This window comes from Convolutriloba macropyga, unplaced genomic scaffold (genome assembly GCF_964194025.1).
Source record: "Convolutriloba macropyga unplaced genomic scaffold, txConMacr16.3 SCAFFOLD_995, whole genome shotgun sequence".
NCBI lineage: Eukaryota > Metazoa > Xenacoelomorpha > Acoela > Convolutidae > Convolutriloba > Convolutriloba macropyga.
The window spans coordinates 1-25,743 of record NW_027451083.1 but is presented as its reverse complement, the minus strand read 5'-3'; the positions used below and the strand labels follow the sequence as shown (position 1 = coordinate 25,743).

Below are 25,743 nucleotides of genomic sequence, written 5' to 3'. Positions count from 1 at the left end.
ATGTACCAGAAAATGAAACACTATGGTCTTCCGCAAAAAGTGATAAACATCATAAGAAACAGCTATGATGGATTCAAATGTCGAGTCAAAGCCGAAGGTGAGAAAGGAAGCTTATTTGATGTCAGAACGGGCGTTAGGCAGGGTGATGTGTGGTCCCCAATCCTATTCGGCCTTGTCATCAACTACATTTTGGCTAACTCGGTGCATGGAGGATTAGACATTGGGAGATTGGTGGCTGACTTAGATTTTGCTGATGATGTTGCTCTCGTGGGGGTCTCAGACAGTGAGGTGCAAGAAAACCTACATCGAATCGAGGCCCTTGCGGAAGCCGCTGGTCTGAAGATTAATGTGGCCAAAACAAAGAATATGGGCGTAAAATGCGACAGCCCAAATGTTGTTGCAGTGCCTAGTATCCAACAGAACGTGGAGATACTCACCGGAACACATAAAGGCAAACTAGGACTCCTGGCAGAGACATCTAGCCAGTCACGACTAACCATCAGCACGGAGGTGCTGCTGGGAACGAAAAAGAAAGCGGGCTGGTTCGAAACACAAGATGGCCGGAAGCTAAGATTGAAAAGCTTAGCGGTGGCTAAGCCAGCGTTGGTAGCTTCACAACAACAATCTGCGGTAGCAGATTCAGAGTCGCTAGAAAATGAGAGTCGGTCAGTGGTGGCTGACCAAGAGTCTTTAAGATGTCAGAATTGTCAGCGGCAATTCAGTACAGTTACCGGACGCAAAGTGCACCAAACAAGATTCTGCAAAGCCGGTTTGTCAAAGAATGTCGTCGACAAGTCAAAGTTCGAGCAACTAGAGGCGAGCCTTACCTGTGACAAATGTGAAAGAAAGTTCAAAACAGTCAATGGCCGAAAAGTTCACCAATCGAGATACTGTGGCAAACCTAAAGCAGTTGCCGCACGCGTGTTTTCCTGCAAAGTACAAGATGTTCTCGGAAACGAGTTTGAAAACATAGAAGCGTTCAAGTATCTCGGATCATATGTCAGCCTCAAGCATGGAGACCTGCAGGAAGTCAATTGCAAACTTGCAGAAGGTAGACAACGGTTTGCTAACTTCCAAAATCTCTGGAAGAGCAAGCAGCTCAGCGTGCACCTCAAGTGCAATTTGTACAAAGCACTCGTTTTATCAGCCGTGCTGTACAGCTCAGAGAATTGGACTCTTTCGAAATTAATGGAGAGAAAACTTGAGAGTTTCCACTGTGGTTGTCTTCAGAGAATTCTACGTGTGTCATATCTGGAGAAAGCAACGAACGAAGAAATTATGTCAAGATCACGAATGCCCCAACTAACCACGATGATCATGCTCAAACGGATAAAATGGTACGGACACATCCAGAGAATGGAACCAGGAAGATTAGCCCGCAGTGCCTTCGATTGGGACCCGCCCGATCAATACGTCCATGCTAGACGCGCTCCTGGGGGGCAACGGAAAACGTGGATGAGTCAAATCGAAGGAGACTGTGTACGAAACAAAGTATCGTTCACCAGATTGCAGGAGAAATCAGCAACCGGGTCAATGAATGCCTTCAACAATTTCGTCGTACAGCACTTCACAGAATAACCAAACAAATAACTCTTCTTGTTTTGTTTGTATTTGTTGCCAACCGTGCCTTTATTTCATATTTGGAATTAAAGTGTTGAAACAGTAGTAGTATTAGTAGTAGTAGTAGTAGTAGTAGTAGTAGTAGTAGTAGTAGTAGTAGTAGTAGTAGTAGTGGGGGACAAAATCCAACCTCACCTCCACGTGGTGTCCCCTGGGGGTAGGTCATGTGCTGCGGCCCTCCGCTCACATGGTCGAGCTAACGAGGCACTGGTCTTCTAGTAGTAGTAGTAGTAGTAGTAGTAGTAGTAGTAGTAGTAGTAGTAGTAGTAGTAGTAGTAGTAGTAGTAGTAGCAGTAGTAGTAGTAGTAGCAGTAGTAGTAGTAGCAGTAGTAGTAGTAGTAGTAGTAGTAGTAGTAGTAGTAGTAGTAGTAGTAGTAGTAGTAGTAGTATTAGTAGTAGTTGTAGTAGTAGTAGTAGTAGTAGTAGTAGTAGTAGTAGTAGTAGTAGTAGTAGTAGTAGTAGTAGTAGTAGTAGTAGTAGTAGTAGTAGTAGTATTAGTAGTAGTTGTAGTAGTAGTAGTAGTAGTAGTAGTAGTAGTAGTAGTAGTAGTAGTAGTACCAGGCAAAGTGTTCGCTTCCGTTATTCTCAATCGATGCAAAGATCCAGTGGATCGCGTCTTAAGGGAAGAGCAGTGCGGCTTCAGAAAAAGCAGAGGATGCGCCGATCAACTCTTTGCCCTGCGTCAAATAATAGAGAAATCAATGGCGTTTCAATTGGATATTAGCTTTTGTTTCATAGACTTTCGAGCGGCATTCGATTCTGTCGATCGTGAGCAGATGTACCAGATAATGAAACACTATGGTCTTCCGCAAAAAGTGATAAACATCATAAGAAACAGCTATGATGGATTCAAATGTCGAGTCAAAGCCGAAGGTGAGAAAGGACGCTTATTTGATGTCAGAACGGGCGTTAGGCAGGGTGATGTGTGGTCCCCAATCCTATTCGGCCTTGTCATCAACTACATTTTGGCTAACTCGGTGCATGGAGGATTAGACATTGGGAGATTGGTGGCTGACTTAGATTTTGCTGATGATGTTGCTCTCGTGGGGGTCTCAGACAGTGAGGTGCAAGAAAACCTACATCGAATCGAGGCCCTTGCGGAAGCCGCTGGTCTGAAGATTAATGTGGCCAAAACAAAGAATATGGGCGTAAAATGCGACAGCCCAAATGTTGTTGCAGTGCCTAGTATCCAACAGAACGTGGAGATACTCACTGGAACACATAAAGGCAAACTAGGACTCCTGGCAGAGACATCTAGCCAGTCACGACTAACCATCAGCACGGAGGTGCTGCTGGGAACGAAAAAGAAAGCGGGCTGGTTCGAAACACAAGATGGTCGGAAGCTAAGATTGAAAAGCTTAGCGGTGGCTAAGCCAGCGTTGGTAGCTTCACAACAACAATCTGCGGTAGCAGATTCAGAGTCGCTAGAAAATGAGAGTCGGTTAGTGGTGGCTGACCAAGAGTCTTTAAGATGTCAGAATTGTCAGCGGCAATTCAGTACAGTTACCGGACGCAAAGTGCACCAAACAAGATTCTGCAAAGCCGGTTTGTCAAAGAATGTCGTCGACAAGTCAAAGTTCGAGCAACTAGAGGCGAGCCTTACCTGTGACAATTGTGAAAGAAAGTTCAAAACAGTCAATGGCCGAAAAGTTCACCAATCGAGATACTGTGGCAAACCTAAAGCAGTTGCCGCACGCGTGTTTTCCTGCAAAGTACAAGATGTTCTCGGAAACGAGTTTGAAAACATAGAAGCGTTCAAGTATCTCGGATCATATGTCAGCCTCAAGCATGGAGACCTGCAGGAAGTCAATTGCAAACTTGCAGAAGGTAGACAACGGTTTGCTAACTTCCAAAATCTCTGGAAGAGCAAGCAGCTCAGCGTGCACCTCAAGTGCAATTTGTACAAAGCACTCGTTTTATCAGCCGTGCTGTACAGCTCAGAGACTTGGACTCTTTCGAAATTAATGGAGAGAAAACTTGAGAGTTTCCACTGTGGTTGTCTTCAGAGAATTCTACGTGTGTCATATCTGGAGAAAGCAACGAACGAAGAAATTATGTCAAGATCACGAATGCCCCAACTAACCACGATGATCATGCTCAAACGGATAAAATGGTACGGACACATCCAGAGAATGGAACCAGGAAGATTAGCCCGCAGTGCCTTCGATTGGGACCCGCCCGATCAATACGTCCATGCTAGACGCGCTCCTGGGGGGCAACGGAAAACGTGGATGAGTCAAATCGAAGGAGACTGTGTACGAAACAAAGTATCGTTCACCAGATTGCAGGAGAAATCAGCAACCGGGTCAAAGAATGCCTTCAACAATTTCGTCGTACAGCACTTCACAGAATAACCAAACAAATAACTCTTCTTGTTTTGTTTGTATTTGTTGCCAACCGTGCCTTTATTTCATATTTGGAATTAAAGTGTTGAAACAGTAGTAGTAGTAGTAGTAGTAGTAGTAGTAGTAGTAGTAGTAGTAGTAGTAGTAGTAGTAGTAGTAGTAGTAGTAGTAGTAGTAGTAGTAGTAGTAGTAGTAGTAGTAGTAGTAGTAGTAGTGGGGGACAAAATCCAACCTCACCTCCACGTGGTGTCCCCTGGGGGTAGGTCATGTGCTGCGGCCCTCCGCTCACATGGTCGAGCTAACGAGGCACTGGTCTTCTAGTTTGTGGCGCAACTAGTCGTATCTCAGCCTTCAAACACCAAAGCAATGAGTACATTCAACCATGGCCCCGAGTCCCGGGTAAGGGGTGCTAAGAATCTCCCGAGGAACCAACTCAGAATTGCAACTTTAAACGTCAGAACACTGACCAAAGCCGGATCTTTAGAGGCTTTGAAAATGGATCTGGCGCAATACAAGTTGGATATTCTGGGAGTGCAGGACACGAGATTGCAGGAGCAAGAAATTGATCTCGGAGACCACAAGCTCTACCTGTCTGACTCGTGGTTGTCTGGTGTAAAGTCGAGACAAGGAGGAGTGGGCGTTGCTGTAAAGAAGTCATTGATAAACAGCATCGTAGAACAAGTGGCTCTAAGTGAACGTATTTGCTACGTCAAGTTCGCGGCTCGGAGGAGAGCCAATCTAGCTGTTGTTGTCTGCTACGCACCTACGAATGAAGCTAGTCTCCAAGAGAAGGATTTGTTTCGGAGTCAACTTTCAGACCTAGTTTCCAGCTTCAAACATAGGGAGCGTATTTGTGTCATCGGTGACCTCAATGCAGAGCCTGGACACCAGTTGAATGACACCATGAGCTGCAGAGGCCCGTTTGGAATGGGTGAAGAAAATGAAAACTCGGAAAAGTTGTTATCATTTTGCACTTCACACAAATTGCTCGTAGGTGGTACATGGTTCCAGCATCGACAAGTGCATCGGTACACCTACAACCCTCCCGATACGAGTTGTCGAAAAAAGATGCTGGATCACATTCTGTTTGCAGAGAGATACAGAGGATGTCTGACGAATGTGAGGACCAGAAGAGGCAAAACCACAATTACCGATCATGAACTGGTCATTGCGGAAGTATCTATGAAACTTTTGTCTAAAAAGCCATGTTTCACGCCCAGAATCAGTTCTGAAAAGCTGCAAGATGAAACAACGCGTGACTTATTCACGCAGGAGGTCAAGTTACATCTTGATAAGAGCGGCGATTTCGAGAATACAGAGCAGTCTTGGGACAATTTTCGAAAAGCCCTGAACCAAGCAGCAGTTAAATGCCTCCTTCCGGACAAGCGAGTGAACAAACCTTGGATTTCTCCAGATTCTCTGGAACTTATCCGGAAACGAGCTGATCTACAGTTGAAGAAACACAGCAGCGCGGTGGCGTTGTTAGAGTTCACAAACTGCTGTAAGGAAGTCAGAAAAGCTCTACGTGCAGACAAACGGGCATGGCTTGAACGCAAAGGCCAAGAAGTGCAGAGCTTTGCGGACAGAGGCAACTTGAAGGAGGTTTTTGGGGCATCACAGTAGATTTGCCGAAACTGGAGTCCCCAGTTGACCAAATTAGTTTCAAGCACTGGCGTCAACTTACGGACGAAAGAGGAACGACTTGAACGCTGGACGGAACATTTTAGTCAACTCCTGAATCCCTCAACATCCAGTTGCAGTACGAGATTGGATCCCGAAGAAGCAGCTGAAAGCTTGTCGATTGACCTGAGCCCAATTCGATTTGAAGAAGTGCTTGAAGCTGTCCGCAGGTTGAAGAATGGCAAGGCAAGTGGACCCGATAACATTTCCTGTGAGATGTTGAAAGCACACAAGGGTATTGTCGAGTGGCTCTGGGACATCATAGATAAGTGTTGGTCGACGGAAGTTCTGCCCGATGACTGGAAGGTAGCAGAAATTGTCCCATTATACAAGAGTAAAGGAAAGAGGTCAGAGTGTTCGAACCACCGAGGGATCTCTCTATTGTCAGTACCAGGCAAAGTGTTCGCTTCCGTTATTCTCAATCGATGCAAAGATTCAGTGGATCGCGTCTTAAGGGAAGAGCAGTGCGGCTTCAGAAAAAGCAGAGGATGCGCCGATCAACTCTTTGCCCTGCGTCAAATAATAGAGAAATCAATGGCGTTTCAATTGGATATTAGCTTTTGTTTCATAGACTTTCGAGCGGCATTCGATTCTGTCGATCGTGAGCAGATGTACCAGATAATGAAACACTATGGTCTCCCGCAAAAAGTGATAAACATCATAAGAAACAGCTATGATGGATTCAAATGTCGAGTCAAAACCGAAGGTGAGAAAGGACGCTTATTTGATGTCAGAACGGGCGTTAGGCAGGGTGATGTGTGGTCCCCAATCCTATTCGGCCTTGTCATCAACTATATTTTGGCTAACTCGGTGCATGGAGGATTAGACATTGGGAGATTGGTGGCTGACTTAGATTTTGCTGATGATGTTGCTCTCGTGGGGGTCTCAGACAGTGACGTGCAAGAAAACCTACATCGAATCGAGGCCCTTGCGGAAGCCGCTGGTCTGAAGATTAATGTGGCCAAAACAAAGAATATGGGCGTAAAATGCGACAGCCCAAATGTTGTTGCAGTGCCTAGTATCCAACAGAACGTGGAGATACTCACCGGAACACATAAAGGCAAACTAGGACTCCTGGCAGAGACATCTAGCCAGTCACGACTAACCATCAGCACGGAGGTGCTGCTGGGAACGAAAAAGAAAGCGGGCTGGTTCGAAACACAAGATGGCCGGAAGCTAAGATTGAAAAGCTTAGCGGTGGCTAAGCCAGCGTTGGTAGCTTCACAACAACAATCTGCGGTAGCAGATTCAGAGTCGCTAGAAAATGAGAGTCGGTCAGTGGTGGCTGACCAAGAGTCTTTAAGATGTCAGAATTGTCAGCGGCAATTCAGTACAGTTACCGGACGCAAAGTGCACCAAACAAGATTCTGCAAAGCCGGTTTGTCAAAGAATGTCGTCGACAGGTCAAAGTTCGAGCAACTAGAGGCGAGCCTTACCTGTGACAAGTGTGAAAGAAAGTTCAAAACAGTCAATGGCCGAAAAGTTCACCAATCGAGATACTGTGGCAAACCTAAAGCAGTTGCCACACGCGTGTTTTCCTGCAAAGTACAAGATGTTCTCGGAAACGAGTTTGAAAACATAGAAGCGTTCAGGTATCTCGGATCATATGTCAGCCTCAAGCATGGAGACCTGCAGGAAGTCAATTGCAAACTTGCAGAAGGTAGACAACGGTTTGCTAACTTCCAAAATCTCTGGAAGAGCAAGCAGCTCAGCGTGCACCTCAAGTGCAATTTGTACAAAGCACTCGTTTTATCAGCCGTGCTGTACAGCTCAGAGACTTGGACTCTTTCGAAATTAATGGAGAGAAAACTTGAGAGTTTCCACTGTGGTTGTCTTCGGAGAATTCTACGTGTGTCATATATGGAGAAAGCAACGAACGAAGAAATTATGTCAAGATCACGAATGCCCCAACTATCCACGATGATCATGCTCAAACGGATAAAATGGTACGGACACATCCAGAGAATGGAACCAGGAAGATTAGCCCGCAGTGCCTTCGATTGGGACCCGCCCGATCAATACGTCCATGCTAGACGCGCTCCTGGGGGGCAACGGAAAACATGGATGAGTCAAATCGAAGGAGACTGTGTACGAAACAAAGTATCGTTCACCAGATTGCAGGAGAAAGCAGCAACCGTGTCAAAGAATGCCTTCAGCAATTTCGTCGTACAGCACTTCACAGAATAACCAAACAAATAACTCTTCTTGTTTTGTTTGTATTTGTTGCCAACCGTGCCTTTATTTCATATTTGGAATTAAAGTGTTGAAACAGTAGTAGTAGTAGTAGTAGTAGTAGTAGTAGTAGTAGTAGTAGTAGTAGTAGTAGTAGTAGTAGTAGTAGTAGTAGTAGTAGTAGTAGTAGTAGTAGTAGTAGTAGTAGTAGTAGTAGTAGTAGTAGTAGTAGTAGTAGTAGTAGTAGTAGTAGTAGTAGTAGTAGTAGTAGTAGTAGTAGTAGAAGTATAAGACTTAATTGCTTCATAAGGCATTTTATATCAAAGGAAATCAGAATAAACACATAAATGATAATTATCAAATTTTGCATTAATAAAATCAAATAAAAGAATTTTAAGTACACATTTAAAAAGACAGGAAACCATAAAAAAATTGAGACTCGTGCAAGTTTGAACTAAATTTCCCAGTCTCACAGCTCTAAACAGAAAGTTCTTTTCACATATGGATTTCTTTGTTCTCTTCGAAATCAAAATTGGTTTGCAGGAGCTTCGCAAGCGTTGATTGTATTGAATTTAAATGAGTTGCATCGCAATTGAATCATATTTGCCCGTCAAGATTCTATTCAGCATTGTAAGATCTTTGAACTGCAGCAAGCAGCAAATCAGCAGTAATTTACACTTCAAAAGTCTGTCTCGATAGGAGCTTGCTGAGCAAATCCACTTAGTACTTTTAATTTGGAAAGTCTCTAATTTTGTTAGTTCAGCACAGGAGGGAGAATCTCAGATCCGTAAAGGAGAGTTGACAAAAAGAATGATTTGAACATTGCTAACTTGGTTTGAAGAGGTAAGTAAAAACGTAGATTTCTTTTGAGGGATGTCAGAAGAAAGAAACATAGGCCAAGTCTTCTCAAAATATTGTCAATCCATTTAGAAGATTTTCAGAAAAATAAAAACCTAAATCTTTGACTGTATTCACGGGGTGAACTACATCACCCCCAATTTATGAAGAGCAGTGGTCCTTGGTCTTTCCAACCCATAAAATCTGAGTTTTGGAAACATTAAACAGCATTGAGTTTGTCGCGGCCCAATTCAAATAGGACTGCACGTCGTTTTGTAAAGTCTGCAAATCATTTTTCAGTGCTTTCCCATCGCCAGCAAAGAGGTAAAAACTTGACACACCAGCAGAAGGTAGGTCATTAATGAATACCAGAAAAAGCAATGGTCCCAAAATTGAACCTTGTGGAACTCCACTTGAAACGAAAGCCCACGAAGATAAACAGCTTTCAGCCTTGACATACTGTTCTCTGTTCGGTAAATAGGAAGCTAGCAAACGTAAAAAAGTCCCACCAATTTCAAAACTTATCAATTTGTTTTAAAATATTGAGTGTTGAACACAATCAAAAGCTTTGCTGAAATCTAAATATAGGCAAAATACATCATAATCCTTGTCATGAGTTTTGTAAATTTCATCAAGATCAAAAATAGAAGTTGAGTTATTGTTTAGCGTCCTTTCATAATTCCGAATTGACGAGGATATATTCTCTTTCTGATAAAAAGATATAGAGCGTTAAAAATAATTCGTTCAAACACTAGGGATAGTTTACTTAAGTTACTAATTGGACGGTAAGACTGAATGCAGAATTTGGAGCCCGTTTCAAAGTTGGTATGATCATTGCTTTCTTCCATAATTTTGGATATGTCGACGTTTCAGCAGTGCTTTGATAGAGTTTCATGACATGATAAGGTAAACTCTCCCTAGCCATCCGAAGAAAGTCACCTGGAAATTTGACAAAACCTTTTCCGAGGGAAGCTTGAGATAGAGCGGGTCGAATATCATCCATCGTAAAGCACAGCTCATTTAAGGTCCGTTGTTCAAAGTCATCAAAAAAACCAATGGCAGGCTGATAGACTGTCATAATATAAGCTTTAAAAGCATTCGCATTGGACGGATACCCTTTATGAATTATATTTTCAGATCTCATTTCAGTAACTAAGAGCTCACTCTTGAGTCTCTTAATAAAACGAAAACAACTTGATGCGCCAGTAATATTTGAGGCAAACTGATCAAGATAAACCGCAGTGTCAAATTCTATTGACACGTCTACATCTCTGCTAAGTTCTTCCACCAACGCAGAAGGAAACTTCCAATGATTTTTAACAACGTTGTTGCGTTTATTCAAAGCTTGAATAGTGTGGGACGAATAAAACTATGGTAAACTACTCCTTCTCGATCGTTTATTAGTTGTATAACTGTCAAGAAGATCATCCAGATATTGCAAAAAGAAGGGTACAAAATCCAGCGATTTTGTATCTAATGCTAAGCAGAACAAACTAGAAGACAGAATCTGACTGATAGAGGAATAGCAATCACGGGAAAGAAAATCAAAGCTAGAGTACTTTTGAGAATAAAGCTGTGGCAGGTCAATGCAAGTTTAAACGCCAAAATGGTCACTCAAATCAGTTTTTATAATGTAGTTAAAAGGTAGATAAAAGTCGTCAGAATTAGCAAAAACTAACTTCAGCATATGATCACCCTCGTGTGTACCATCCTGAACTATCTATAGAAAATCTTTTTGTATTAAAAGGTCGAAGAAACTTTCAATATCATTATGAGGTGTTGATGTGAAAGAGACCCAGTCAACAGTTGGCTCATTGAAATCGCCAGTCATAATTGTTCTACCATTGAATTGTTGCAACAACTTTCCAAGTGATTCAAATATTTTTTTTCATGGTGGACGATAATTGCTTGTTTTAGATGGAATATACAAACATATTACAAGTGTAGGACAAGTAGCGGTCTTCACTTCAACAGCACTTCAATAAAATCATCAGAGGAGCAATTTTTGACATTGCTAATTACATTATTGCTTTGAAGAATGGTAACACCACCATGAGCACCTTTCTCTCTGTTAGCCATGGCTGCTACAGTGTAGTTAGCCTTGAAGGTCGACTTCGAGTCAAAATCAGAATCAAGCCAAGTTTTTGTGAGGCAAACAATCTGCGGACAAGGCTTAGATAGAAAATTAGTCAGCTGTATTCGTTTCTTAGCAAAAGCAGTGCCCCGAACGTTGACCGTAAGAAGAGAGAATTGTAGTCAACCAAGAGCTACCTCTTGATTGTCGTAAAATAGCTTTAACTTGTGTATCTTGAACTATTTTTTGATGCAACCACTTTGTATTATTTCGCATCTTTTCTTCATGAGCTTTTTCTCTTTTTCTTTATCAGCGGCAGACAACTCCGGTATGACTAAAATCTTCTTACGTCTATGTAACTTGCTTCCAATGGCTTTACTTAAGCATAACCTAGCATCCCAAATGGACGGACACGTCACCAAAATTGGACTATGCTTGGTAGAATCATACTTTCCTAATCGAAAGCAATCTTCAATAGCTAATTGAACGCCCTTTTCTTCAGCTAGATTTTGTATCGATTGTTTGTCCTTAAACAGACGTTTTTGAAAACTTTCCATTGTTTTCAGTTATACCAATGACTTTCAGTTGTCGAAAAAATTTGTTATCGTTTATGGCTGGCTTAACAATTTGTCTCTCATTTGTCTTGTATGTTTCCACTGGTTTGATGGTTTGATATTAAACTCCATTAACTTTTGTTTTATTTCCTCGGTAACCATTATTTGTTCATCAAGAATTCTATTCGAAGTGTTCATTTTACTATCAACAAGATTCAGTGGTTTTGAATATGACTTAGCTTCTTTTAAATGCAGTAGAGTGTCTCTCAGCAAGCAATCTAGCCAGTCCTTTGTGAGCTTCCGAGTGACAGCCTTGCAGTCAACATCATTGTTCATCTCAACAAGGAGTTCTTCCACACTTGGATAGTATCCAGAAGTTGAGTTGACCCTTGAGGCCACACGGTTGCTCGCATCATCAGTAGTCATCATTCAAAATATGAAACTATTTAATAAGTTTATCACATTAATTAGGCTAATCTATTTGAAAGGCTTGATCTATTTTGAAAGGCTTGATCTTTTATTTGTCGCATGTCCGCACCTGGTTAACAAAAAGGACTGAGAACGTCACAGGTTCTTTTTGTTGACCTTGCAACTGGGGTTGATATGATAACTGAGGATGAAGTGTAATGATATCTGAGCGGACCCGGTTCCTCGTCTGTGACAACCAGAACTCTTCGTTTGTTGCTACATCATCGGCAGTATTCATTGTTCCAATCTTAAACAATTTAATAAGTTTATCACAACAATTAGTCTTTAATCTCGGAAGAAACAACCTCTGATCAAACTTTCCAGATTAAAAAGACCTCTGGTCAGTCTTTTCAAAGCGAGGTGACCTCTGAAATGGCAGATCCCAGACCATGGTCTAGACTATAGAGACGATGATTAAACCTTTTGGACCGAAGTGATTTCTGATCTGACCAAATTCAGACCATAGTCCAGATTTTTGTGCACTGGAATCGATGTCCAGCCCCTGTAACTTCGTTTTGGGAACACACGGGTGTGCGTTCGAGTGGGTTTCATCATAGCTCTGTTTGGATCTCGACCTTATCTTGGGTTGTCTGGAGTGGCATGTTATGGAATGATGTTTTTTTAGGAACTCTTTATTTCAACGGGCGTTTAGAACCTTGCGAAATAGTACATAAAGTTAATGTTAATCTGAAATTTTTCTAAATCAGTGCTGAAAGTCATTCTCACCCCGAAAATATTGCGAATCCCTACTGAAAATTACTGTATTTGAAGAGTAGTCGAAAACTGTTTCGAATCAGTACTGAAAAATACTGTTACTCTGGAAATGTTCCGAATGAGTACTGAATGTTAATCATACTCTGAAAATGAGTCAAATGATTTCGCCATACTTTTTATTGCTTCTCTGTACCCGTTACTAGTACCCCCACTTATCTTTTAGCCCCACTTTGAAGTTTGAGTCTATTTGCGTCTGTCCCCACTTAAAAAATGCCCCCTACCCATTCCGCAACCCCCCCGCCCCCCCATTGTACCGCAAAATGAAAGGATTTGATTTCGTGGATGCACTTTAAAATTTTCTCATGTGAAAACACATGATTTTTCCTCGTGTGATAAAAAATTGTATTTGTTGTATTTAAAAGTAATCAAATGAACACAAAGGTAAATTTTTTTATGAACGCTAAGGTTTAAATGTTGAAACCCAGATCAAAAATCCTAGATTACACTCGACTGGTTTTCTGAGCTTTGTCTTTTGTTAATTAGGCATTGAAGATAGACACCAGTTTTTTCATTCGGGAGTTTATTTGTATGAATTGCATGAATTTTGCATGATTTATCGTGTGAATCACACGAGAAGTCATGACGTTAAGCCCGAGAGAATCGTGTAATTTTACACGATTTCTCGTGTAAATTGGCCTTTTATCGTGTGTCTATTTTCACGCGAGAAATCGGGTAAAAATGCACATTTTTTGTTGATTTCATACGATAAAATTTTTAGAGTGTGGCATCCAACCCAAGCTCTTCAAAATTCGGGGGGGGGGGGGTAATTCGGTGCAGGAGTCAAGGAGTGGGTGTAATTGCGCCAAAAGAGGGGGTAATTGGGGTGAGCCAGGTGAGGAGATAATTGGTTGAATGTAGAATGTGGAATAATCCGGCTACGGTTTCAGCTTCTTCTTATGTCATGGTGGATACGTATCATTCGCATCAGGAGCAGGCGAGGTGCTGACGTCAGCTGCTGACTTTGACTCTTCTTCGTCTGGTGTCATGGCAGGAGCGATGCTTATTAACACCAGTTCATATGGAACATACGAGACATCTTTTGGCTATATAAACTCCAGCGTCGCCCAGAACTACTTGAATGCCAATGCAGTTGACTGGGCTTTCTTCGTTAGATGGTCCGCCGATACATCGTCGTCTGGGCACAGTACATCCATCTTCCTCGGCTGCAATTTCACAAGTGGAGGCAATGCTACTATTTGCTACATCAAATTCGATTTCGACCCATCGTTAAATTTCCCGCAGACTAATGAATTCGCAAGAGCCGGCATCAACATACCCAGTGGATGTAAGTCTAATTGCCATGTTGCTTCACCCTCCCTATTTACTATAATACCGTTCATCTTAGTTGTCAATATAGGCATACCCCCAAACACTCCCCCCCCCCCCCCACACACACACACACACACACACACTCTTCGCCACCTCCCCACTCCAATTTTGATTAATATACCATAAAAGGGGAGGGGGCCTGTAAAGGTGAATACAGCACTCTTTCGTAAGTCAATTCAAGAACAGAAGTCCAGTGAGCAACGTATTAGCATCATAACGCAACGTACATCTGAATAAGCTAACGTATAAGCATTGGTGTGTATATAGCAACAAGTGAGGTTTAGACGGCAATGTTTTTTTGATGCTCGTTAACCGTTTTTGTTGTCTGATACAATTGACGTCAAAATCCGTTCATAATCGTTCAACAATCGTCTCAAGAACCTAAATTTATTAAACCAAAAACCCCCCTATTTGATACATATCGTAATACTATTTACTTAAAATGAGGTTAAACAAACTTTTTTTGAAATTTTCTTTGTATATTAGGACGTATTTTAGTCATTTAAATCCTATATTAAAAATCTCGTTTTTTGCTGGATAATATTTTTCTGCTCTAAGTATACTCGGTAGCATCCTCCGGTAGCACTCATTTGTCCAACGTGACCAAATAGTGATAGCGTACGACTGTGCACTGGCATAACGCTGCAATGGGTACGCAATAGGATCAATTACCTTAGACAGTAGGCTCAGCACCAAGCGCAGGAGAACTTTTCTAGGAAAACTTTGATTGCTTCCGGGTACTGATTTCTGTATGCAATGGGTACGCAACGTGGAAGAGTCTCCATATGACGCGTGTTTTGATACAGTAAAACATTTGTTAAGTCGTCCCGCCACAAAAAACTCATTGATGGATGGTCAAACTCAGAAACACCCACATGGAGGAACATACCCTCAATGGTTGCGGACACAAGTTGAAGTTGACAGAAACTAAGCTGAACAACAAATAGGTTTCGGATAATGGCGGTACCAGTGAGCAAAGATTTGATCAAAGAAGGTTTGCATATCATTTAGCAACTTACGAGCTTTTGTCGGTTAGTTTTGGTTGACTACTGGAGGATATGGTAGGTACAACTCTCAATCCGACAACTTTTCGACCTTGTGTGCAACAGGGACTGTTACTACGTAACCGTTTTCAATGTATTCACTAATGTTCTTTGCCTATAAATCTTATAATTTTGTCTCTCGAGAGCTTTTTTGAATTGTTACTTCTTTAAATGTTTAATGCCCACAAGCATCTGCTGCGGATCTTGGGCCATCCTTTTTGTACTCTCCGTTCTATTCCATGTTGTACCAGGACTTAACTTGACGAGCCAATTAATAATCTTGTTCGACCTTGACTTCAAAACATGTTGAGAATAAACTTGAACTTGAGGGCAGTGGACCGATTAGAACACAGCATATTGGTGAGCGAACAGTAAACGGGTGTTCTTTTTATTGGCCGCAAAGTTATGAAACGTCTGATGTCATGTTAGAAATCCTGTCCAAGCATCATTCCTTTGTTTTCATATCTGTATCACACTGGCTGGCTTTTATATACTCTTTGTCGCTGGCTTGTGCTTGGTCTGCAGCTTAGCGAACCTTGTCATGTAGTGATTGGTCATTGTTTGGGAAGTTCACTTTTCTTTTTTTCCAATGGATAGAATTCTTTTGTTTTTTTCCTAAATTCATTTATACTCTCCAAAAATTTTGCAGACAACAAATTGTGTTAGTCGTCGTTTATGTTCAGTCCCTTTTGCTAAATTTTTTTAATAGTGTACTCTGATAGTTACTTGTATATACTGGAACTGTTGCTGTTAATTAAGTTAAATTCGGTTCATATTCTAGAGTAGTTTCAATATCCTTCTTGGTTCGGTGATTATATGAGCTTGCTAAATCTTTTTTTCTTATTAGTATACAGTGATAGTTACTTGTATATACTGGAACTATTGTTGTTAATTAAGTTGCTTCGGTTCATATTCTAGAGTAGTTTCAATATCCTTCTTGGTTCGGTGATTATATGAGCTTGCTAAATCTTTTTTTCTTATTAGTATACAGTGATAGTTACTTGTATATACTGGAACTGTTGCTGTTAATTAAGTTAAATTCGGTTCATATTCTAGAGTAGTTTCAATATCCTTCTTGGTACGGTGATTATATGAGCTTGCTAAATCTTTTTTTCTTATTAGTATACAGTGATAGTTACCTGTATATACTGGAACTGTTGCTGTTAATTAAGTTAAATTCGGTTCATATTCTAGAGTAGTTTCAATATCCTTCTTGGTTCGGTGATTATATGAGCTTGCTAAATCTTTTTTTCTTATTAGTATACAGTGAGAGTTACTTGTATTTACTGGAACTGTTGCTGTTAATTAAGTTAAATTCGGTTCATATTCTAGAGTAGTTTCAATATCCTTCTTGGTTCGGTGATTATATGAGCTTGCTAAATCTTTTTTTTCGTATGAGTATACAGTGATAGTTACTTGTATATACTGGAACTGTTGCTGTTAATTAAGTTAAATTCGGTTCATATTCTAGAGTAGTTTCAATATCCTTCTTGGTTCGGTGATTATATGAGCTTGCTAAATCTTTTTTTCTTATTAGTATACAGTGATAGTTACTTGTATATACTGGAACTATTGTTGTTAATTAAGTTGCTTCGGTTCATATCCTAGAGTAGTTTCAATATGCTTCTTGGTTCGGTGATTATATGAGCTTGCCAAATCTTTTTTTTATTAGTATACTGTGATAGTTACTTGTATATACTGGAACTGTTGTTGTTAATTAAGTTGCTTCGGGTCATATTCTAGAGTAGTTTCAATAGGCTTCTTGGTTCGGTGATTATATGAGCTTGAGCTTTAATTACTTAAGGTTAACACAATTTCACTATGTTTTCTGACTTGTCCCCGAATTTTATCATAAATTTGTGGGGTCTGATTTTGATTGGTGTTTCTAGCTTACGTTTCTGGCCTTGTTTTTTGACTGTCTGCATTGTCGATTTTTCCGATGGTGATCCGTTTTTTGAATGAGCGTCGCGGAATGAGCGTTGTGTACGGTTTGGTTTCTGAGGCCGGGACTAAATTTTTTCTACTTAAGTGCGCTTGGAAGGATGCTTTATGGTGATAAGGGTATCAATCTGAGTGACAGTGACAGTAGTTTTGTGTGTCCTGGTGGAGTGTATTCAAGCCAATTTTATTATAGTCGATTTCTCCTGGATTACATTTCAGCTCTGAGACTTGTTAGTTTTTTTCATTGCGAGGATGTCAATACACTGCGTCTGCTTTTTCGTAGTGTAACAGTTAATTGCTATGCTTTGGCTTTGTTTTGCAGTGGTTGCCAAGAGATTTATGAAGCGTTCGTAAAGACATTTTAAGTTTTAATATTTATTTCTCTTTTTTCGTTATTCTTTTTTGCTTCCTTCTCAATAACGTGAAATTGAATTCTTTTTCCTTTTTGTTCTCTAGGTTGGAAGTTTACTTTGAAAATTGATTGTGCTATGTGTTGGTTTGAAAGTTTTAGTCTTGTGCATAAGTTTTGAATACCTTTCATGTGATTTTATGATGATTTACTGTAATTTTAAATGTTTTTTTTCATTCTCACCTTTAGAAATTTGCTTGATGCCGACAGTTTTAGTCCAGGTTTTGCCAGATAGTAGCTATCCAAAATTTCGAACTCAACATTAGATGATGACACATGAATCAATATGACACATGCAGTTTTCCCAGTTTTTGATGTCGATTGTAAATTCAATTGAGCTCCTTCTTGCGCATTTGTTTTTTGTTTATAAATCATCTAAATTCGCACAGTGACTCGGAGTTTTTCTGAATTGTGATCCTTGTATAAAGTGTTTTTGTTGTCACCTTTGTGAAATTTCTAAGACTTCCTGTGTGTGCGAGCTAATGCAATTCTTGTTGTTAAGTTTTTTTATATCCAAGTCCTCTTCTCTCATTCTCGTTGTTTTGGGGAACTAGTTCTAATAAGAAACATTTTGCTTTTTAAACTTAACACATTGCCAATATTACATCAATTCTCTGATGTAGCAAGTGACATCTGTTTCAAAGGATTCTTCTGCCAAATCCTAATCACTTGTCGTTTCTTGTTCATTTTTTTGTTTCTAACTTTACTCTGCTTTTTGTTTTGGTTCGATCCATTTGGACTTTTTCTTGCTGTTGTTTGTTGATTGTTATTTTGTATTATTCGTTGCTTTTGATGTGGTAGACATGTGTGGTGTTGTTCGATTAGGGTGATATTTGTAATCTATACTTTTTTTGCGTAATGTGGGTTTTCTTCACATATTCTACTTGGTTTTTTGAAATTTTTAAATGTGTTTTTGTGAGAATTTGTTTCTGCAACATCAGCAATTGTGTAATTCTCAACTCAGAAGTGTTAAAAGTAACCCAGATCTCTTTGTTTGTTTAACGAGTTGAACGAGATAATCTGGACGCGATTTGTTTACTTTTCTATTCAGTTTTCTTTTTTTTCGATTTAGGAGTTTCGACTGTGTTACCCGCTGCCTCTTTCGGTTTCTGGTCAAATGTGCTTGATCTTTGTTCTTTTTTGAGCTAGAGTGGTCTCTCTTTTTTTGTAGCTGGCTGGTGCTTGGTCTGCAGCTTTTGTGGGCGCTGTCATATAGCATTTGGTCATTGTTTGGTGTTTTCCCTCTTCTTTTTTCCTCATGAATATCATAAGTCGAAAAAATTAGTGCTTTTATTCCATGATTTTGCGGTGAATGCGTTGAGGTCTGCTTTTCTAAGCAAAGATCTTGCATATTTTTTTGTTTATAAATGTAGATTTTTCACAACTTCGTGTTTCCAAGCGTAGATCTCACGTAAATTAGCGTTGAATTTAGCGTAGATTGTACAAAAAAATCAACGCATAGAGATTCTTTGCGAGACTGGAACCGCTGCCATTTTGCTTGCACATCACGTTTCCTACCACTGTGATACCTTACCTGCTTTCTCTGAAAAACCACTTTCTTTGTGGAAAATGTGAAATCAACGCAACGTCATGTAAGATCTACGGTGAATCCAACGCAAAATTACCTAAGATCTGCGCTGAAGCGTAGACTGCACTTAAAGTAAATGCATTCAGCTTCAACGCCAATTTTTTATGGTTTTTAAGCGTCAACTTCTCGGACTGGTTCTCTTAATTTTCCGTCTTCTGCAACAAAACATAACCAACTAAACGTCGGAAGATTTGCTCCCGAACGATTAGTGGATAGCTCTAATCAATTGCAGTCTGCTTCAGTGGGGGGGGGGGGTGGGTTGTGGGTATGGGGAGGGAAGCCTAAATTGAACAACAAAGTTCAATAGTGGGCTTCAAATAACCACAATACAGGTTAAATTATACCACTATTGGGATTTGAAGTAAAAAATGGCACCAATTTTGGCGCATTTTTCAGTTGACTTTTAGCATTGAATTGCCGTCAATTTAGTTCAACTGCATGAAATTGTGATTAAGAGAGAATTTTAGATCACGCCAAACGTAAGAAGTCAAGGGGTTAAAAGTCATTCAAAGAGTAAAAACGGTCAAGCAAAAATTTTGCATTATAAAACGACACACACGTTTATAATAATTGCTTCTCTAGGAGAGCAATTAAACACTTATTTCAGTTTTATGTCTCTCTGCTCCTAAATCCTACTTTCGTTGAGCGAATGACATCAGCTTTTTAGTACTCGTTCGCAGTGCAAATCCAACACTATTACTTTCAATCCCATATTTGCATCCCCAATGTTACATCCCTCGCCACACTGAAAACGATTGTTACAGTAATCATAAATAGGAAAATTGAATTATTTGAAAAAAGTATTCACTTTTTATGTAATCAACATTTTAAAATTAAGCGACAAATGAAAGAACAAGGTAAGAGTGTTGGCAGAGATATCGTTGTTCCAAGACTTAAGACCATAATTTTTGCAGTTGTGAATTTTCTTTCTCACTATGATCATAACCAAAAATATGCTATGCTGGATTCAGTGAAGCTCGTCTCCATAATACTGACGCCTGGTATAAACTAGATTTAGATCGAGTAATCCCATATTTCTCATAGTTCTGTTTAATACTTTTTGTTTCTTCAAAAATAGTCTGAAAAAACAACCAGACGATAAATTTTCCCGTTTGAAGCCCAACGATGCGGATGCATTACATAAAAAGGTTCGGCCATCACACAAAAACAAATTTGTTTGATCTCAAATAATAAAAATTTTTATTTGCACTTATGATAAATATAGTTATCAAAAGTACAAATAAAAATTTTTATTTGTACTTTTGATAACTAATAGATTAAAGCAAAAGCAGGAATCAAATAGTAGCATTTTGTTTTAGGTAACTTTGAACTGCCCGGTTCTGGGACTGCACAAGTGACTGATCTCTATAATGGAACAACGAATACCAATTCTTCTGGACAGCACTTTTATGTGTTGGATCAAGGAGGTTCAGATCCAATACTAGAAGCCGAAAACATTTGCCCCTCGAATGCTTCGTCAACTACTCCGTCTTCAGATCTAAATAGAACATCCGTATCTCCGGTCTTGGATTCAACATCTTTCTTGGAAGCAACTACACTAGGTCTGAACAACATCGAAACTGTGGATCCAGGATACTTGTCTAGCTCCTCGCCTGCGGTGAACTTGGCTCCAACGACTGTATTGACATCAACTACAAGTGGCACGATCAACCCCGGAACTGTGGATCCAGGGTCCTTGTCTAACTCTTCGCCTGCGGTGAACTTGGTTCAAACGCCTGCACCGACATCAACTACAACTGTCGCGATCAACACTGGAACTGTGGATCCAGGGTCCTTGTCTAACTCTTCGCCTGCGGTGAACTTGGTTCAAACGCCTGCACCGACATCAACTACGACTGTCGCGATCAACACTGGAACTGTGGATCCAGGGTCCTTGTCTAACTCTTCGCCTGCGGTGAACTTGGTTCAAACGCCTGCACCGACATCAACTACGACTGTCGCGATCAACACTGGAACTGTGGATCCAGGATCCTTGTCTAACTCTTCGCCTGCGGTGAACTTGGTTCAAACGCCTGCACCGACATCAACTACAACTGTCGCGATCAACACTGGAACTGTGGATCCAGGGTCCTTGTCTAACTCTTCGCCTGCGGTGAACTTGGTTCCAACGCCTGCATTGTCAGCAACTACAAGAGAACGTGTCAACATCCCAACCCCTACTGTGGATCCAGGATCTTTGTCTAACTCATCGCCTGTGGCAAACTTGGTTCCAACGCCTGCATTGCCAGCAACTACAAGACAACGTGTCAACATCCCAACCCCAACTGTGGATCCAGGATCTTTGTCTAACTCATCGCCTGTGGCAAACTTGGTTCCAACGCCTGCATTGCCAGCAACTACAAGACAACGTGTCAACATCCCAACCCCAACTGTGGATCCAGGGTCCTTGTCTAACGCCTCACCTGTGGCGAACTTGGTTCCAACGCCTGCATTGTCAGCAACTACAAGACAACGTGTCAACATCCCAACCCCAACTGTGGATCCAGGATCCTTGTCTAACTCCTCGCCTGTGGCGAACTTGGTTCCAACGCCTGCATTGTCAGCAACTACAAGACAACGTGTCAACATCCCAACCCCAACTGTGGATCCAGGATCTTTGTCTAACTCCTCACCTGTGGCGAACTTGGTTCCAACGTCTGCAGTGACAGCAAATACAGGGCAACTTGTCAACATCCCTACCCCAACTGTGGATCCAGGATCTTTGTCTAACTCCTCGACACCGGTGGACTTGGATGGAACAACAATTGGGGGATCGGCCACAGGTGACCGGAACGAGTCGTTGGTTGGAGGAGTGACTTCAAGCCCAGATACTAATGTAACTTCTTATTCTACCATAACGGCTATCATAACGTCTACAGCAGGTATAGACAGTATTGAAGATATCGGCTTGTCTGTTGGTGAAGATGCTGGTGATGTTGAAGTACCTCACATCGACGGAGCCTGCTCACCCCAACAAAAATTGCCGAGCCAAGCGACCATCGTCGGACAAAAAGTTACCGATTATTGTGCCTGTAATAACGGGTTTCTCACCTCCCCTTGTGATTCTACCGATGACCTCCCAACGCAACCCGCGGACTTCAATAACACAAACGGCCTTACGTTCGCTGGGGCATTGATAAACAACAAATTTACTAATGAATCAACAGCTAACGCAACGCGAAAGAGGCGGCAATCCGACAATTCCACCTCGACATTTGGAGCCTTCGTGCGGAACTTGAGAGATGAGGACTTAGCGACCGCAAGTTCGCGGGTACCGGATCCTGATTTCAAAGCAACGTTTGGAATCGTAGCTTCGTGGGTTGGCGTGGGTGACCTTGTCAATGATCCGAACAACACAAACACTTTTCAGGTAAGCTCTTCAGAACTTGTTTCCCAACAATGATACCGAAGTAATGCGTTACTCATTTGCAATGTTTAAACTGTTTCTGATTTCACGTATTTTGAAATATTTCCCTTCATTAAGCCAAAGACACTATAAAAAACAGCAGAAACATCTATTCGACATTCAATTGGTTGAAAATTAAGTTACAAAGCGTGAGTTTCGACCACTGTATAAAGAAAGAGAACATTTTATCATATGTTCAAAATCGGATCATAAAAGCACAAAACTGGCAAAGTATATTTATTCGCATAAGAAATTTGTCAAATTCATCAACGGAAGCAGCAAATTCGAATAGAACGAGTTAGTTCCACTGGAACCAAGGAAACCAAAAATACTCCATAGCTATAAAATATAGCAACAATTGAACGAGCAGAAGACAATGTTTTGCTTATACATAATACGACTAATGACAAAAGATTTCTTCCTATCACAATTTATGAAAAATAAATTAACAAAATTAAATTGAATGCAAAATGGCTAATTAGCTAAATAAATGGTGCTCATGCAAGGTCAAAAAGTTTGGCCATTAAAAGTTTTTCACTTTAATTATAACCACATCTTGGCATAAATAAAAACCTTTTTGTTTATTTACAATTGTTATTCTCTAACATCTACAAATTTCATTAACCCCCCGTACATTATGCATCTACAGTTACAGATCACGTGCCGTTAGGTAGTGATTTAATATGTAAAAAATGGCAAATAAGTCTGCGGCTGCAAATAATAAGCACCCACTAAGCTGGAGGAGGGGAAAAAGGGAAAAAGGGCTCTATCAAAAGAACTCAGCGGAAGCATCTATTCAACATTCAAATTGTTGAAAAAAGTTAAACAGCGTGATTTTCGACCAATGTGTAATTAAGGGGACATTTTATTATATATTCAAAAACGGTTCATGAAACAGCAAAACTTGGAACTTGCAAAAAAATTTGATTCGCATAAGAAATTTATCAAACTATCAACAAAAGCAGCAAATGAGAATAGAACGAGTTATTAGCTATAAAGCATAGCGAAAATCGAACGGGTAGACGACAATATTTTGTTTGTACATAATACGAGTAATAACAAAATTTTTATTCATATCACAACTTATGAAAACTAAATTAATAAAAAAAATTTAAAATTGGATAACAAATTGGGAACTTTTCTGTTTTTGCCCCCCCATATCCATTTGCACCCCCTTTCACATGTTATAGCATAACATTTGCATTTCATACATATACAATTAAACACAAACGGCGCATTTACAATTTAATTAGGTAGCGAGCTTTTGAAATTAACGCATTTACAGTATTTCAAATCTGATTGAAATGTAAGCAGACAAAGAAAAATGAAGGTTTTTTCCATATATGCGCTTATCTTTCATAGGATTGACTTTATGGCAGTAATTTTTTTGACAACCGGTAACAAAAATCCTTCCTATCTTGTACCGGTGCCGGCCATTTATTGTGCCTAAACAGAAGGATCTCCATGGACAAAAAAATACACTTTTTAGGGCGGGGGTGCAAACAGAACGTTTATATAGGACTGGGGGTGGGGGCAAAAACAGAAAAAAACCACAAATGGCTAATTATCTAAATAACTGGAGCTCATGCAAGGTCAAAGTATTTGGCCATATAGTTTTCCACTTCAATTATAACCACAGCTTTGCATTACTTTAAGCTTTTTGTTCATTTAAAATTGGTATTTAATAACGTCTGTAAGTTTCATTACCCCTCAGTACTTTATGCACCTCGAGTTACAAATCACGTGCCGTTATATAGTGAATTAATAAGTAAAAAATGGCAAATACGTCTGCGGCTGCAAATAATAAGCACCCACTAAGCTGAAGGAGGGGCACAAAGGGAAAAGATGCTTATATTTTGATTGATGTATCTATGTTTAACAATTCAAATATAGATTTAATAATTAGGTTATATTGGTGTGTGACGGAGCTTACAGGGGATTCAATGAGCAGAGATGTGCTTGTGTGTTTGTGTATTTTGTGCTCAATTATATTCAGAACTCAGCTGGCGAATACATGAAGACAGGAATCAACGACGCTAATAACAGTGCGTATATATATTACTTCTCAGTATATTGAAATAGTTCAGATTTGTAAGCATTGAATGACAAACCAGGTTGAGGTACGCTTTGAGCTTGTATGTGTGTGTGTGTTTGTGTGTGTATGTGTGTGTGTATGTGAGTGTGTGTTTCTGTGTATGTGCGTGCGTGTGTTTGTGTTTATGTGTGTGTGTTTCTGTGTATGTGTGTGCGTGTGTTTGTGTGTGTGTGTGTGTGTGTGTGTGTTTCTTTGTATGTGTGTGCGTGTGTTTGTGTTTATGTGTGTGTGTTTCTGTGTATGCGTGTGCGTGTGTTTGTGTGTGTGTGTGTGTGTGTGTGTGCTTCTGTGTATGTGTGTGCGTGTGTTTGTGTTTATGTGTGTGTGTTTCTGTGTTTGTGTATGTGTGCGTGTGTGTGTGTCCGTATGTGTGGATGTGTGTGTGTATGTGTGTGGGTATTTCTGTGTATGTATGTGCGTGTGTTTGTGTTTATGTGTGTGTGTGTTTCTGTGTATGTGTGTGTGTATGTGTATGTGTGTTTCTTTGTATGTGTGCGCCTGTGTTTGCTTTTATGTGTGTGTGTTTCTGTTTCTGTGTTTGTGTGTGTATGTGTATGTGTGTGGGTATTTCTGTGTATGTGTGCGTGTGTTTGTGTTTATGTGTATGTGTGTTTCTGTGTATGTGTGTGCGTGTGTTTTTGTGTATGTTTGTGTGTGTGTGTGTGTGTTTCTGTGTATGTGTGTGCGTGTGTTTGTGTGTGTGTGTGTGTGTGTTTCTTTGTATGTGTGTGCGTGTGTTTGTGTTTATGTGTGTGTGTTTCTGTGTATGCGTGTGCGTGTGTTTGTGTGTGTGTGTGTGTTTCTGTGTATGTGTGTGCGTGTGTTTGTGTTTATGTGTGTGTGTTTCTGTGTTTGTGTTTGTGTGCGTGTGTGTGTGTGTCCGTATGTGTGGATGTGTGTGTGTGTATGTGTGTGGGTATTTCTGTGTATGTATGTGCGTGTGTTTGTGTTTATGTGTGTGTGTGTGTTTCTGTGTATGTGTGTGTGTATGTGTATGTGTGTTTCTTTGTATGTGTGCGCCTGTGTTTGTTTTTATGTGTGTGTGTTTTTGTTTCTGTGTTTGTGTGTGTATGTGTATGGGTGTGGGTATTTCTGTGTATAAGTGTGCGTATGTTTGTGTTTATGTGTATGTGTGTTTCTGTGTATCTGTGTGCGTGTGTTTATGTGTTTGTGTTTGCGTGTGTGTTTCTGTGTATGCGTGTGCGTGTGTTTGTGTGTGTGTGTGTGTGTTTCTGTGTATGTGTGTGCGTGTCTTTGTGTTTATGTGTGTGTGTTTCTGTGTTTGTGTATGTGTGCGTGTGTGTGTGTCCGTATGTGTGGATGTGTGTGTGTGTGTATGTGCGTGTGTGTTTCTGTGTATGTGTGTGTGTATGTGTATATGTGTGTGTGTATGTTTCTTTGTATTTGT

At 40.4% G+C, this 25,743-nt stretch overlaps 1 protein-coding gene across 1 annotated transcript in view; it reads left to right on the top strand.

Moving 5' to 3' along the window:
• The window catches only part of LOC142356394 (uncharacterized), a 64,281-nt gene extending 39,941 nt beyond the window's left edge, over positions 1–24,340 (top strand). The window contains exons 2-4 of the mRNA XM_075408315.1: positions 13,412–13,809; positions 20,154–22,204; positions 24,147–24,340. Of these exons, the coding sequence (XP_075264430.1) occupies positions 13,412–13,809; positions 20,154–22,204; positions 24,147–24,317 (2,620 nt within the window). The 3' untranslated portion in view covers positions 24,318–24,340. The remainder of the gene's footprint in view (positions 1–13,411; positions 13,810–20,153; positions 22,205–24,146) is intronic.
• The last annotated feature ends 1,403 nt before the right edge of the window (positions 24,341–25,743 follow it).